General features: G+C 40.3%; 1 protein-coding gene across 2 annotated transcripts in view; it reads right to left on the reverse strand.

Moving 5' to 3' along the window:
* The window catches only part of MYO5B (myosin VB), a 377,457-nt gene that overhangs the window by 112,206 nt on the left and 250,901 nt on the right, over window positions 1-14,350 (reverse strand). For both annotated transcript variants that reach the window (XM_065598729.1, XM_065598728.1), the window contains exons 15-16: window positions 8,542-8,694; window positions 6,675-6,772 (exon numbers count right to left, since the gene is read on the reverse strand). In XM_065598729.1, coding sequence (XP_065454801.1) covers window positions 6,675-6,772; window positions 8,542-8,694 — 251 coding nt within the window. The remainder of the gene's footprint in view (window positions 1-6,674; window positions 6,773-8,541; window positions 8,695-14,350) is intronic.

Consider the following 14,350-nt stretch of genomic DNA (forward strand, 5'->3'; position numbering starts at 1 on the left):
AGGCTCTGCTGTAAAGGACAATGAAATTCTTAGGGAAGACACCACCAACTTCAATATGAAAAAACTTTCTATACAATCAATACTATTACAATTAATACCAAACAAAGTAATGATCAGATCCCACTTAACTGGCTTTGGAAACCATATGAATTTAATGTGGTTTAGGAGCTTTAATCTTCGTTCCAATGGAACTTTGCTATCTTAGAGAGCACAGAGCCATATTCTATTCTGGTTCTGGGCACTGAACCCACATTGAGATCAGCCGGTGTTCATACAGAACAAGCATAGTAGACAGAGTCCATTTTCCACACCATGTGCACACGAAGGTCCTGATTCTCCACTCTTTGGCACCAGACCCTGCATTTCAATGGGACTGCCCTGGGGTAAAACAGGTGCAATAGAGCAGAGATTCATAGATTCCAAGGTCAGAATGCACAATTGTGATCATCTAGTCTGACCTCCTGTATATCACAGGCCATAGAACTTCCCCAAAATAATTCCTAGCGCACATCTAGAAAAACAACTCATCTTGATTAAAAATTGTCAGTGATGACGAATGTACCACAACCCCGGTAAGTTGTTCCAGTAGTTAATTACCCTCACTGTTAAAAACATTTCACCTTATTTCAAATCTGAATTTGTCTAGCTTCAACTCCCAGACATTGGATCATATTATATAGATTTGTCTGCTAGACTAATGCGCCCATTATTAAATATTTGTTCCCCATATAGGTAGTTACAGACTGTAATCAAGTCACTCCTTACCCTTCTCTTTGTTAAACTAAATAGATGGAGCTCCTCAAGTCTATCGCTATGAGGCATGTTTTCTAACCATGTAAGCATTCTTGGGGCTCTTCTCCAAATCCTCTCCAATTTGTCAACATCTTTCTGGACTTGTGCAACCAAACTGCACACAGTATTCCTCGAGATTCCTATTTATGCATCCAAGGATTGCATTACTCCTTTTGGCCAGAGTGTCACCCTGGGAGTTTGTGTTTAGCTGATTATCTATCACAATCCCCAAACCGTTTTCAGAGTGTCTGCTTCCCAGGATAGAGTCCCTCATCCTATATGTATGACCCACGTTCTTTGCTCATAGATGTGTATATTTAGCCACATTAAAAACGCATATTGTTTGCTTGCGCCCAGATTACCAAGTGATTCATATCATTCTGTATCAGTGACCTGTCCTCTATTATTTACTAGTCCCCCAATTTGTGTGTCATCTGCAAACTTTATCAGTGATGATTTTGTTTTCTTCAAGTTAATTGATAATAAAATATTAAATAAAGTAGGGCCAAGAACTGATCCCTGCGAGACCTAGAAACACACCTGCTCCGTGATGATCCCTCATTTACAATTACATTTTGACACCTATCAGTTAGCCATTTTTTAATCTGTTTAATGTGTGCCATGTTAATTTTAGATCACAATATTTTGATTAAAAGAGAAAAATGAGGTACCAACTCAAATGCCTTACAGATGTCGATGTCTATTACATCAACATTGTTAACTTTATCAACCAAACTTGTAATCTCATCAACAAAAGATATCAAATTTGTTGACAGGACCTATTTTCAATAAACCTATGTTGATTGGCATTAATTATATTACCCTCCTTTAACTCTATATTGATTAAGTCTTGTATCTGCAGCTCCATTATTTGCCTGGGATCAATGTCAGACTGACAGACCTGTAATTATCCAGGTCATCCCGTTTACTCTCTTTAAATATTGGCACATCATCAGCTTTCTTCCAGTCTTCTAGAACTTCCCCAGTTCTCCAAGACTTATTGAAGATCAACATTAAATGGTCCAGTGAGGCCCTAAGCCATCTCTTTTAAAACTCTTGGATGCAAGTTATCTCGACCTGCTGATGTAAAAGGGTTTAATTTTAATAGCTGCTGTTTAACATCCTCCTGAGATACCAGTGGAATGGAAAGAGTGTTTTCATCATCATACGTTATGACTATATCATCTGCTTTTTCCCAAATACAAATTTTTCCAAATTCAGAAACAGCCCCATAATTCTCAGCACCATTAGTACCACAAATTGCCACATTCTGGCCCTGTAAGGTACTTGGTTTGGAAACTATCCATACACTATTTTGATGGTCAACCTTACAGAGACGTACAGATGCCTCTGGGTAGCATCTGTCTATTTCAGGCACTATCCTAACTGCGTGTGGTAAGGTGACACTGCTCATCAAGGGGAGAACAGGTCCCTATATGTACGTTGGGATTCTGAATGTCCCTAATGTTTCAATCTGGAGATCAAGAATTCATGAACAATTTTTAAATTGCTCAACTGTGCTAGAGCAGTGTAAGAAATATACCTCTGCTATTTTCCGCATTTTTAAACTCAGCAGTGCTGTCAAGTCCACAGTGAGTTATCCATTCTAATACCAACAAGAAAAAGAGCAGAAGTTTAACCTGTCACTCACTCCAGACAGGAATCCAAGGGGGTACAATTTTAATAATAATAAATAATAGCAATGTTAGCAACTTTCATCCTGGAGGATCCCAAAGCAATTTATACTGTATATAAAGAGATCTCTCTGAAATGCAGCCAACTGCTCTAAACCATAGTCACCTTGCAGGTGGAACGTAGCAATCAGTCTTCACCCATAACACTATTCAGCATAGGAAGAGTCAAATAACCTCTCCAACTAAACTATAAAGGGAACTTTGTGTCAGTAGATTATATTGTTTAGTCTGCCGAAGAGAAGATTGAGGAGGGATTTGATAGCTGCTTTCAACTACCTGAAAGGGGGTTCCAAAGAGGATTGATCTAGACTGTTCTCAGTGATAACAGATGACAGAAAAAGAAGCAATGGTCTCAAGTTGCAGTGGGGGAGGTTTAGGTTGGATATTAGGAAAAACTTTTTCACTAGGAGGGTGGTGAAGCACTGGAATGGGTTACCTAGGGAGGTGGTGGAATCTCCTTCCTTAGAGGTTTTTAAGGTCAGGCTTGACTAAGCCCTGGCTGGGATGATTTAGTTGGGGATTGGTCTTGCTTTGAGCAGGGGGTTGGACTAGATGACCTCCTGAGCTCCCTTCCAACCCTGATATTCTATGATTCTATGATATTCACTCAAAATAACATTTGGCCAAGTTACTTGAGTTAACTCTCTCTTCTCTAGCAAAAAAATGCTCTGGGGTCTATGACATCAAAAACTTGGCATTCCAATCTCAACGTTAAACAACTTTCAGTATGATGTAAGGTAGGAGTTATGAACACAACTCCTGGGTGTAGCTACTTGGAATTGTAGTTGTAACCACTCTTTACATTTCACTACACTAAAAATAAATATCTACATAAATAAAAATACTCTAGAATAAAAGATCACACAGATGAGGCTGTTACCACTTCTCACTTTAGCTGGATCAATGAATAACTAAAAATTAAGGAAATAATAATAATAAATTTACCACTCACTTCTTTTTTTCTTGACTTGGGAGGCAGAAAGGTCTAGTGGATTGAACATGGCCTGGGACCAGGAGCTATAATTCATGAGTTCTGCCATGGACCCAATGTATGCTCTTAAGCAAGTCAATTAGACCAACATTTTCAGAAGAGCTTAAACTAGCCATCTAAGTCCATATTTAGGCACCTAAACAAGTGGCCTGAGCACCCAGCAATTTCCACTGAAATTAAAAGTGTTCCATGGAGGAAGTTATTGGGAGCTTGAAAATGAGGCTACCTGTATAAGTACCTAAATGTGGATTTAGGAACTTAACTTTAGGCTCATACTTTTGAAAATCATTGCCTCAATTTCTTCATTTATAAATCACACATACAATTACTTGCTTATCTAACCCGAATGTTGGGAAAAACTGAATTAACATTTCTATAGCACTTTGAAAATAGAAAGGATACGATTTTCAGACTGGAAGCCAATGGGTCTATGGCTGTTCAGCAACGCTGAAATTCAGTCTACGTTTGTTTAGGTGCTTAAATAAGAATTTAGAAGGGAAACATTCAAAGGCACAAATAAGAGCTAGATACCCAACTTCCATTTGTGCCTTTGAAAATTTCCTCCTAGTTGACTAACGTTAAACACAATGGTTTGAAAATTTTGGCTGAAGTGCTTTGCAAGTAGTAAGCATTATTCTTATGGTGCTGCAGCTTCTTTCATGCTGGAAATCTGACACTCAAGTGTTTGATTCCTGAGCTAATGTTCAATAAACTAGATTTGTGAGGAAAAAACGTTAAATACTGAATTCTGAATGTCTCATTTTAGGAAAAAGTCAAAAAAATTATCTATTGATATAAGAAGGTTTAAGAAAATGTTCCTCTTTGAATAAAAGGTTCATATTCTTATGCCAAATTACTAAAATAATCACAGTGCTATAAAAATCACATTTTAATGGCACTGCCCTACCCCAGAACTAGCATTCCACTGAATTGTTTCCTCTAGCATGGCACAGCTGAAAGGTGAACTGCAGTATCTTTATCATTTTGTCTGATATGAGCAGGATTTTTTAGAGAGCAAATTGGTTTAATTTAAGTGATGCCAAAGACTAAAGTTGTTTAAGCTGGTGGCAATAAGGCTTAATACTAGTTAGGATTCCTGGATCACCAGTATCAGACAAGTAGACTCCTCTGAGGAAGGGTGGAGATACTGATCTCTAGCAAGGGGATAGTGATGTGAATAAGCCTGAACCAGTGTTTTCCAGTTGACAAACAGGGAGTGCAACGTCAACCATCTCACCCTGGAGTATTTTCTTGTCGTGCCTGCTGTTTTCAGGATATGATGTACACAATGGACATACGGACACCTGCACTGCAAACGAGATTCATGTGCGCGTCAGTCTGGAAGAGTAATTCTTGGATCTACTTTGGTTTGCCCTTTATTTTGAAAACTTCAGTTTGGCAACTCCGCCGTTGCCTATTAGGAAGCATTACATCAAACACTGCAGCGTCACCATTCTGGGACCATGCCTAGAGAGACTATAATAGCCAGTCACACTTGTATGCCTGCAACTTGTTTCAGTTTTGCACCTGTGATGTGTAGGTACAACTGATGTCATTTAGAATTTGATGATTAGTTACTTGACCACACCTTAACACGATTTATAAATGGGCATCAGTTGTATCCTGAATAGTTGGGGGGAAATTGGAATGCAAAATTGAAGGTGAAAAATTGAATACTCAGCTAAGGCTGGGCTGAAAATTGAGCCATGTGGACAGATGAGTCTCACAGCTCCCTGATTGGAAAGACCAGGTCATTTCACCTTGGAGGCTACTTTGCTTCCACTCTCCGGGGTTAGAAAATACTTCCATAACATAATCATACAGGTAACAATCTGTTTGGCATTTGCCGGTGTAGGTGTATGGTATGCCATTTTGTAGATACAAATTAGATTTGTACAAGATTTTCAAATTGGCTTTGAGTGGCAGTTGTGTTAGAATAAAACCGGACTTGTGGAATTATATATCACATCAGCAAACAAATGTTCATTCCTTATCACTCTGATACTATAGGAGACCTTGAAGTTATTAATAGGATTGTATAAGCACATAGAACTACTCCATCATGGTTTTCTACTGTCTCCAACAGCAGCCTATAGCAGGCCCTTTAGAAGACACCTAAAAGGGAGCAACATTGGGTCCTTTTAATCAGTGGCAAAATTCCACTGACTTAAATAGAACATAATTGGGCCTAAATACATTCTTCCAAATGGTAATACAGAAAAGTTGTATCAGCTCACTGTAATTATCTGTCCGCCTTATTTAAAATACGTGTGTACTCCTCGTAACTGCTGTGGGAGGTCAGGTCATCTCCTCAATCAAAATTCTATCACTCACACAATTGGAACACTGTATCAGCTGATATGAATCACGTTTTTGGACTTCTATTAAAACAAATACGTAAAAGGAACAAAAAATACCTGAGGCACAAACGAAGTGCTTTCAATGGAAATTTAAGGAAGTAAACCACAATAGTTGCTTATCCCTGTCTTTTCATTTCTCTCCGTCTGCTCTTATTCATTGTCTATCACTGTATCTGTGCAATTTAACTCTAATGTGTTGTGAGCTTCTAAGATATAATTTGATCAGACACTATTGCAAAAGCAATAGTACTGCATCGTATTGTACTGTGATATTGTATGTGGTTAGTCTGGGTCAGCGTAGCAGTAGCAGAGTATATTTGCTAGTGTGGGCTGCATTTTTCTCCCTCTATACCACTTGGAGAATACCACACTTCTAATATGTTCGACCATTAAAACAAAATAAACCGTGAAGCATATTTTCAATCATAAGGGCTTCAATCAACAGGGGACACTGATTATGGGACAACAGTTCTTAGAATTATATGAGTTACAGAATTTGAAATTCTTAACTTTAACTAGCCATGCAACAAATTCCAAGCGCTTATACTACGGTGCTGTAGTATAAACCCCTATGATAGGTAATCCCAGTAAACTAGTAATAGTCTTTCAGGACCCACCAGTAACTGTACACCCTCAAAACTCCTGTTGAAAGCAGCAGGGCTTGAGGGAGATCAAATGCTTAGAGCACATTTTAGAAGAACCATTTTGTAAAAGGACTTGTTCCATTCCCCTTAAAAGTGACTCCAAATATTTTAATGTAGAGAGACTTTTCAGCCCTTTTTACTATGAAGTGCTAGAGCAGCTAGATGCGTCGGCTTATCTTACAGTGGAACTTACTTGAATGGAAGTTTCTCATCATTTGGCTTGATGCAGCGCACATAGTGTGGAGTGGTAGCATTCAGTGTCTCCATCAATAAACGCAAGGAGTTTCGGAACTGAAAGAGACCAGAACAACAAAATAATCCATTAATCTTTAAGTGGCAGGGAGGGAAGGGGTGAATTTGGAGTGTTGAAACTCTAAATTAGGCCTGAAGATAAGGGCAAAGTTGGAGTATATACTAAATCAAAGACAAAAGACTACTTTACAAGCAGACATCAGTGATAAGCGGAAGCCTGAACCAGCCTATGGGTATGAAAATAATATGAATTTTCATATAAACCCAGATTGTACTCTAGAACTCTTGGTTCTACACAAACAAACACAAGAGCTACATCAAAGCGAGAAGTCATTCTTCCGCTCTACTCCGCTCTGGTTAGGCCTCAGCTGGAGTATTGTGTCCAGTTCTGGGCACCGCATTTTAAAAAAGATGTGGAGAAATTGGAAAGGGTCCAGAGAAGAGCAACAAGAATGATTAAAGGTCTTGAGAACATGACCTATGAAGGAAGGCTGAAAGAATTGGGTTTGTTTAGTTTGGAAAAGAGAAGACTGAGAGGGGACATGATAGCAGTTTTCAGGTATTTAAAAGGGTGTCATAAGGAGGAGGGAGAAAACTTGTTCACCTTAGCCTCTAAGGATAGAACCAGAAGCAATGGGTTTAAACTGCAGCAAGGGAGGTCTAGGTTGGACATTAGGAAAAAGTTCCTAACTGTCAGGGTGGTTAAACACTGGAATAAATTGCCTAGGGAGGTTGTGGAATCTCCATCTCTGGAGATATTTAAGAGTAGGTTAGATAAATGTCTATCAGGGATGGTCTAGACAGTATTTGGTCCTGCCATGCGGGCAGGGGACTGGACTCGATGACCTCTCGAGGTCCCTTCCAGTCCTAGAATCTATGAAAGCAATGTTGTAGGATAATACCAAGGGACAATTTTGTGGTTTGAGGCATCATCACTTCAACTGAGATGTTAAAGGATCCTATCTATCTTTGGTAGTTCTACAGAGAGAAGCAAAAAGTATCACTGGCTCTTTAATAGAGCGCCAGGTACACTCATGGTTTAACACCAGTATTTTCAATAAAACATGTTCCAATGAGTCCTGCACCAGCCTTTGTGCTCCTTATTCCATGTCTCAATCATGGCCTATCAAGACTACTGAAGTCAACTCCTTTATGGTCTTCCTAAATCCCTCCTCTCTAAACTTCAGGGGGAAAGTCAGATTATTCAGTCCACTCCAATAAGCAGGCCTATCTTAAACTCTCCCTCACCATCTTTCACTCTCAGTGGCTTCTTCGTAATCTCTGCATCAAATTCAATATGTCCTCCTGTCTTCAGGATTCTATTTATGACCTTGACTTCACCTTCCCTCTCTAATCTCACACCCATCTATTCCTTTGACTGCTCATTCTGCTCATCTCTTTTTGCTTTCTCTCTGTCCAGTTCCCTTTACTCTGCACAACTGGAGGTTGCTTGTCTATTTGTGTCGCTCCATCTTTGAAACGCTCCTCCTATCACTGGCATGTTGAGCCAGTTTCTCTTTTTCTACCACTTTTTTTCTACCACTTTTTTTCTCCTCTGTATCTTATGGCTGACCCACATGGTAAACAGTTTTGTGACCCAACATCCAAAAGACACCACAGTGCATCGTAACTTTAAATTATTGCTGTAATATCCAAGGCTGAGCTATTGACTATTACAAATAACTGCCCCATGTACTATGGTCACTATACTACTTTTTATTTCATTACTTTGCAAAGGGTTTGGGAAGAACTAGAGAAGGAAAGTTGCTATGTAAAAGAGTAGGCTTTAAATCCAGTGAAGACTTTACCTGGTGCCCCACGGTTTTCTTGTGCTCTTTGTTGGCAGCTTTCACAGCTGGTCTGGCAGAACGGACGCTGATTTTGGGGGCAGCTCCCTTTATGTTAGGAGTAGCAGGCACAGAATCCTTTTCATCTTGAAATAAGTCAGCTACCATTTGATACTAAGAGGGAGACAGGAAGACCGTAAGCATCTATACCATCTATTATGTTTACCAGAGGAATTGCACCCCGAGTCACACTGTAGCGAAGACAACTTGCAGGTGTTCTCAACCTAAACTTCTAAAACTAGGCCTGAGTTACAGGTGAGAAAAGGGCAACCAAACAACATGACCAGGATTAAAAAATCTTGAATATGCATAAACAGTGCCAGATAGGGTTATCGGGTATTTTGTTATGTAGGTTATCTGATGAGGACTTTCATTTTTGTTAAAAGACCTATCTGAACGGCTGTGGCATTTAAAGTAGAAATGCTGTTCAAAGCACAGGGATCAGTGAGAGAAAGGACAATGTTCAGTTCATACCACAAATCTCAATTGCATTGTTACTGTACAGTCTGCTAGGAAACAAGTCCAGTTGCTGGTATCTTAAGGGATTCATTTAGTTCTACCTGATATAAAACTTGCTCAACATTCTGTTCTCAGAAGGGAATGGGAGAGTTCTGCTACTGTTTAAAATGTCTCCTCAACAACAGTGACTATTCCTCCCTTTCAAGAAAGTCGTTCATTCTTCATGCAGCAAGAAACGCTGTCAGAATAATGTTCCAGTGCTGTCAGTGACTCACGGCATATTGCTTGCCATTTCACTCACTAAAATAGAGCCTGATTTGTAAGACAGACGGAAGCTTGCTGGTTCTGGGATTTCAAAGCCAGTCTTGTTTGTCAACCCAATCAGATTAAATTGGCACCCAGCACCCCAATTTCTTGAATTTCACCATTTACAAAGAGTAACAACAAAAGACAAGGACAGACCCAGACCCATTTTTCTGCTACTGAACCTCTTCTTTCAACTCTCTGGAACTAAACCAGATGCTCTAAAAGCCTTGTGCCCCTGGCCATATAGCAGCACCATCCGTGTCTAACACAAAAAAGAAGCAAACGTGAAAGTTTTACAAAGCCAGGTAAAATGGGCCAGCATCTTCAAATTTCGATTAGGTTAAACACCTCCAGTACATACGGGCACGTAAATAAGCCTGGCCAGTTTTTTAGATGTGCTGAGGTCCCGCCTGTCTCATTCAAATCCAGTTACGTATCTATTTATTCAGCTTTCCCCTTCAAACCAGATCTAAGTTATGGCTGTCTGAACGGAAAAAAAATATATACAGTATCTTTTATTCTTTGCTGTTCTTTACTATGGCCTGATGTGGAGACTACTAAAGTAAACTGCAGTATGATTCAACTGTTCAACCAGACATTAGTTAGCAAGGAAATGGAATTCCACCTCGACTCAAGCGCCCCAGGGTGTGGGAGGGGGTCAAGCGCACATAGTATGCTGACTAAGCGTGGTACAAGAACCTATATAGACTAGAACAGAACAGACTGAAGCCTTGTGGTGCTTATGATGTGGCATGCACAGCAGATGAGTGTTTAGAGAGAAAGCATGGTAAACAGGAAAGCCCTGCACAAACCCACGTACTTACTTGTTATGCAGCCCCAGAAAGGTCTTGTGGCAAGGGGTGAGGGCACTACCTGGTCCCCCTACAAACAAGAGGTTAACTTGGGCTCTGTTTTTCCTTTCACCTTGCACAGGTGCTCAGGGGAAGGATTATAAACTGGCTGTTTGAGAGAGAGTGGGAAACTGCCTTAGGACCCACACCAGGGTTATAGAACTGGGTTAATCCTAGGTTGGGGGAGTTTAATGTTACTGATTCTCTCCCCACACTTTAGGCTAACTTGGTTGGATTTCTGATTATCCTTTGGAGGAATCCCTTGCTGACTCCTTGGGAGGGTTTGTTTCTGTTGTGTCTGCCCTCCACGGGACATGCCTGCAGTGGTGAAAGATTATCAGATTCATTTGTACCGGCAGTCCTTGGCCAGGAACTACAACTCTTTAAAGAGGCAGACATTCCAATCCTCAGTTCCTGTACCTATAGTAAAAGATAGGGTCATTTCTGGCTTCACTAGATACCTGGATATTTATTTGCCCAGCCTGGTAGCATAGCAGTCTAAATCCCACAAAGGAAATCAATCGGTTTACATTACATTATCATTTTGCTTAAGACAGCACACCTTGGGGGTTTGGCTTTATGCGTATGGGTTTTTATTTTAATCTCAGCAGCCCATAGCCCACTCGTCTAATACCTCCAGTAACATGCCAAATGAAGGCTAGCAACTTCTTCAGCTAAGTGTCTCCTTCTGCTTCACACAGGCACCCTGACAGCTGTTTTATTTTCACAGAACTTTAATATCCTGTGCGCTCTGACTATTACAAAAATGGGATGTTTGGGTGGTAGGCGCTTGCAGCTGGAGGCCAACCAACAGATTTCAGTTTGGTAGCTTACCTGACAATGCAATGCCATGCCATACAGTCATTTCAAGTTCTAAAATAGCTTCGTAGCACGCAGTTGCAGGGTTTTTTTCATTGAATCATCTACCTGATTGACATTAACATCAAAGTAGGCACTCTAATGTTGAGGATGGTTAGTAAGTACATGCCCCAATCTAGGCAGCAGATCCTCACTGGGTGTAAATATTCAGAGCTCCACTGAAATCAATGGAGCTACAGAAGTTGGCATCCCGAGATGTTTTAAGATTGTAAGTTCCTTTCTTTGAGTCTTACAGCGCTGAGCATGCTCTTGGCACTTAATAACGATAGTGAATTGTTATATTCTGTCTTAACAGCATATGCTCATGCTTTTGATCTATGATAAAATCAGTTCTCTCTGCTTTGAGTCATCTCTTTACTTTGTTTTGATACTATAGGGCTGCTGAAAACTAATTAACTGCTTCATAAGTCTTTTGCTGTCTGATTGGCCACAATAATTGCCTTCCAATGGCTGTAATGCAATTTCACCTTGGCGGGAGTTCTTCATCAAGGATCTGTTTTCTCAAGTGGAGGTGCGTAAGCACTCATGGTGTTCATTTCTGGGGTTTCCCCCCCCATTCCTAATACCATATTATGTACACTGGCCTGATCCTGCCCCATTGAAGTTTGGCTACTGACTTCAAAAAGGGTCAGATGTGCAGAAAAAAGTTCTGCACATGTCAGTTTTGCTCATGTCTGTGTCCCTCTTTCCTGGCTCACCAAGGATGCTAGGTATAACGTTACTATCACTAATGGAGATTTTCCTTTGTTTCACAGGGAAAGGGGCCTGCATTTTTGAAGCAGGAGGCCCAGATTGATATTTCCATTTATGACTGAAGTCCACATCGTGATTGTGTGAGAAACAGCTGATAAAAATAATATCTATGTTGCCACTGAATCAATATCACATGATACTGAAAATGCAGCATTTTAGAGGCTTAGCTAAGGGCGTGACTTCACTAGAAACGTTAAAGCCACGTTTAATGTGGCTGTGTAGTTGCGGCACCAGCGCTTGGAGAGGGGAGCAGCTATGAGCTGAAACTTGCAGCGCTGTAAAGTGGCAGTGTAGACAAGCCCTAAAACAAAGCAACCTCTGTACTGTACGCAGATGCATACAAATGCATATAAACTAGTTCTATACCTCCACATAAGCGTAAAGATATTTAAAGAAGAACACTCAGCTTCAGCAGGTAGTGCGGCTAACAAGAATGCAAAGTGAAAATAAAATCTCTTTGCCTCTCCCCCATGGAATAAGATGCAGGGTCACTTTAACTGCAGAACACAGACAGCCAATGCAAAGTGCTGATAAAGGGTGTCTTTAGACAGCCAGTTCAAAGAAAGGAGTTACACCACCTTGCACATCACATCTACATTTGGCCCTGTGAAATTAAATTATGAAGAAAGAATCAGGGAGAGGGAAAATATCTTACTAATAAACCCAGAACAGGGTAATAAACCCACAACTCAGGTTGTGCAATACTAAATGAGTGAACTGTAGGTGACAGATGTGTATCCATGGTTCAGGGCTGCTCTAATAAACTATCCCAAATTAACTGCAGCTCCCCTCCTCAACTGCAGCGTGAATGTAAGGGTTACCGGAAAATCCAGCAGAAACCTTCCAGACACTGTCACCGCTGGAGGATTGCTCATGACAGCATGCATGGCTGAAGAATTCGTGCAGCGTCAATTTCCTACCGATTACCTGGAGTTTTTAATAAGCTCTAATCATAGAGGTTTTTCAAGGTAAATTGTGCAGGCTTCCTGAGGACATGGAGCTTTTAATTTTGAACATTATTAAAGCCCACTTCCACAGTCATTAGACCAGAAATTGCCCACGTGGACAAGAAAATTGCACACCTCGGCATTTTCATATGAATCTATCATTGCTCACCAGAGCAAACTGCTGACAATGCTCAATTAGTTTCCCGTTCTGAATCTAGCTATATTTATATCTATATTAAAACTCCTGCTTAAAGTCCCCTGAAGAAGTGCTTTCACTCGTCTCCCCTCTTGTCATGTTCTTGCTCATTTTGTTGTGGTTTTGGAGGTCAATGGTATCCCTGCTAGTTGTTAAACCAAAGGAGAAAGGCATGACAAGGCTCCTGGGAAATAAACCAGACTTGAATGGCCTCGCTCCATGGGACATTGAACAGACTGCAGGAAACAGATAACACTGTGTAAATGGCACGTTAATTTCACTTCATTGAGAGGCTTCAGATGAATGGAAAGAAAAAGCCAACAGAGAGAAAAGTGGCCTACAGCTGAACAGGCAACACAGATGTCTGTTTGCAAGGTTCGGAGGGGATTCAACAGTTAACCTGTCCGTCATTCCTAAAATGGCTAACAAATGCTTGCTCTGATCTGGGCTTTACTGGTACAGGATTCTGCAACATGGCTGCTCTTAGGACACCAAAGTGCACTTTCTTGTCGAATGAATATTGTACCGGCCCCGTGCATACACAGCACTAGTGCTCTGACTGATGTCAAGATTTTGTTCTCCAGGACTGCAATCTACACCCTGATTTTAGGACTTTCCAAGTCTCAGTTCAATAGCTGGACTTTGTAGAACTAGAGGACTGAGTTGGTAAAATGAAAAAACAACAATAGGGTATTTTTAAGTCGTAGGATGAGAATCAATAGGATTGTGTACTATAATGATTGGACTAGTTCACAAGAATTTTCCAATACCCTTATGGTTACCTCATTTTTTTAAAATCAGGGAGTCCAAGAAAAGACTTCCTTATTTGAATTCTTAATCAAAACCATTTGCGGAGGGGTTTGCATTCATTTAAAGATCCTAAGAGTGTGATACAAAATTAATAGGTGAAATCCTATCAGGAGATAAGAGCAAGTTACTGAGATCCACGACTGGGTTCTATTCCAGGCATTGCCACTGACTATCTGACTTAGGTCAAGTCATTTAGCCATTTGGTGCCTCAGTTTACCTATCTGTAATTAAATATCAATTAAATTAGAAGGGACTGAGCTGCAAAGTTTGAATCTGGTTCTGCCAAAACGTGGGTGTTTGGGTCTGGGGTTCTGGTTCAGGTCCATCTCTTTTAATAAATATTTGTACAGTGCTTTGAGATTCTCAGATAAGCAACCTGTAAATGCTAAGTCCTATTATTGTCAAACTTGACTTTTTCAGCCAATCTCATTGAGACCTTAAAAAATTAAATTACATTTGCTTCAAATGTAAAATTAATGAGGAGCTCTCAAATTTGGTAATTTCACTGATGCACATTAGAGCTTTCCTATCTATTTTTAACACATTTGCTCAAGATGTGGACACTCCAC

The sequence above is a fragment of the Chrysemys picta genome, chromosome 6 (genome assembly GCF_011386835.1).
Source record: "Chrysemys picta bellii isolate R12L10 chromosome 6, ASM1138683v2, whole genome shotgun sequence".
Lineage (NCBI taxonomy): Eukaryota > Metazoa > Chordata > Testudines > Emydidae > Chrysemys > Chrysemys picta.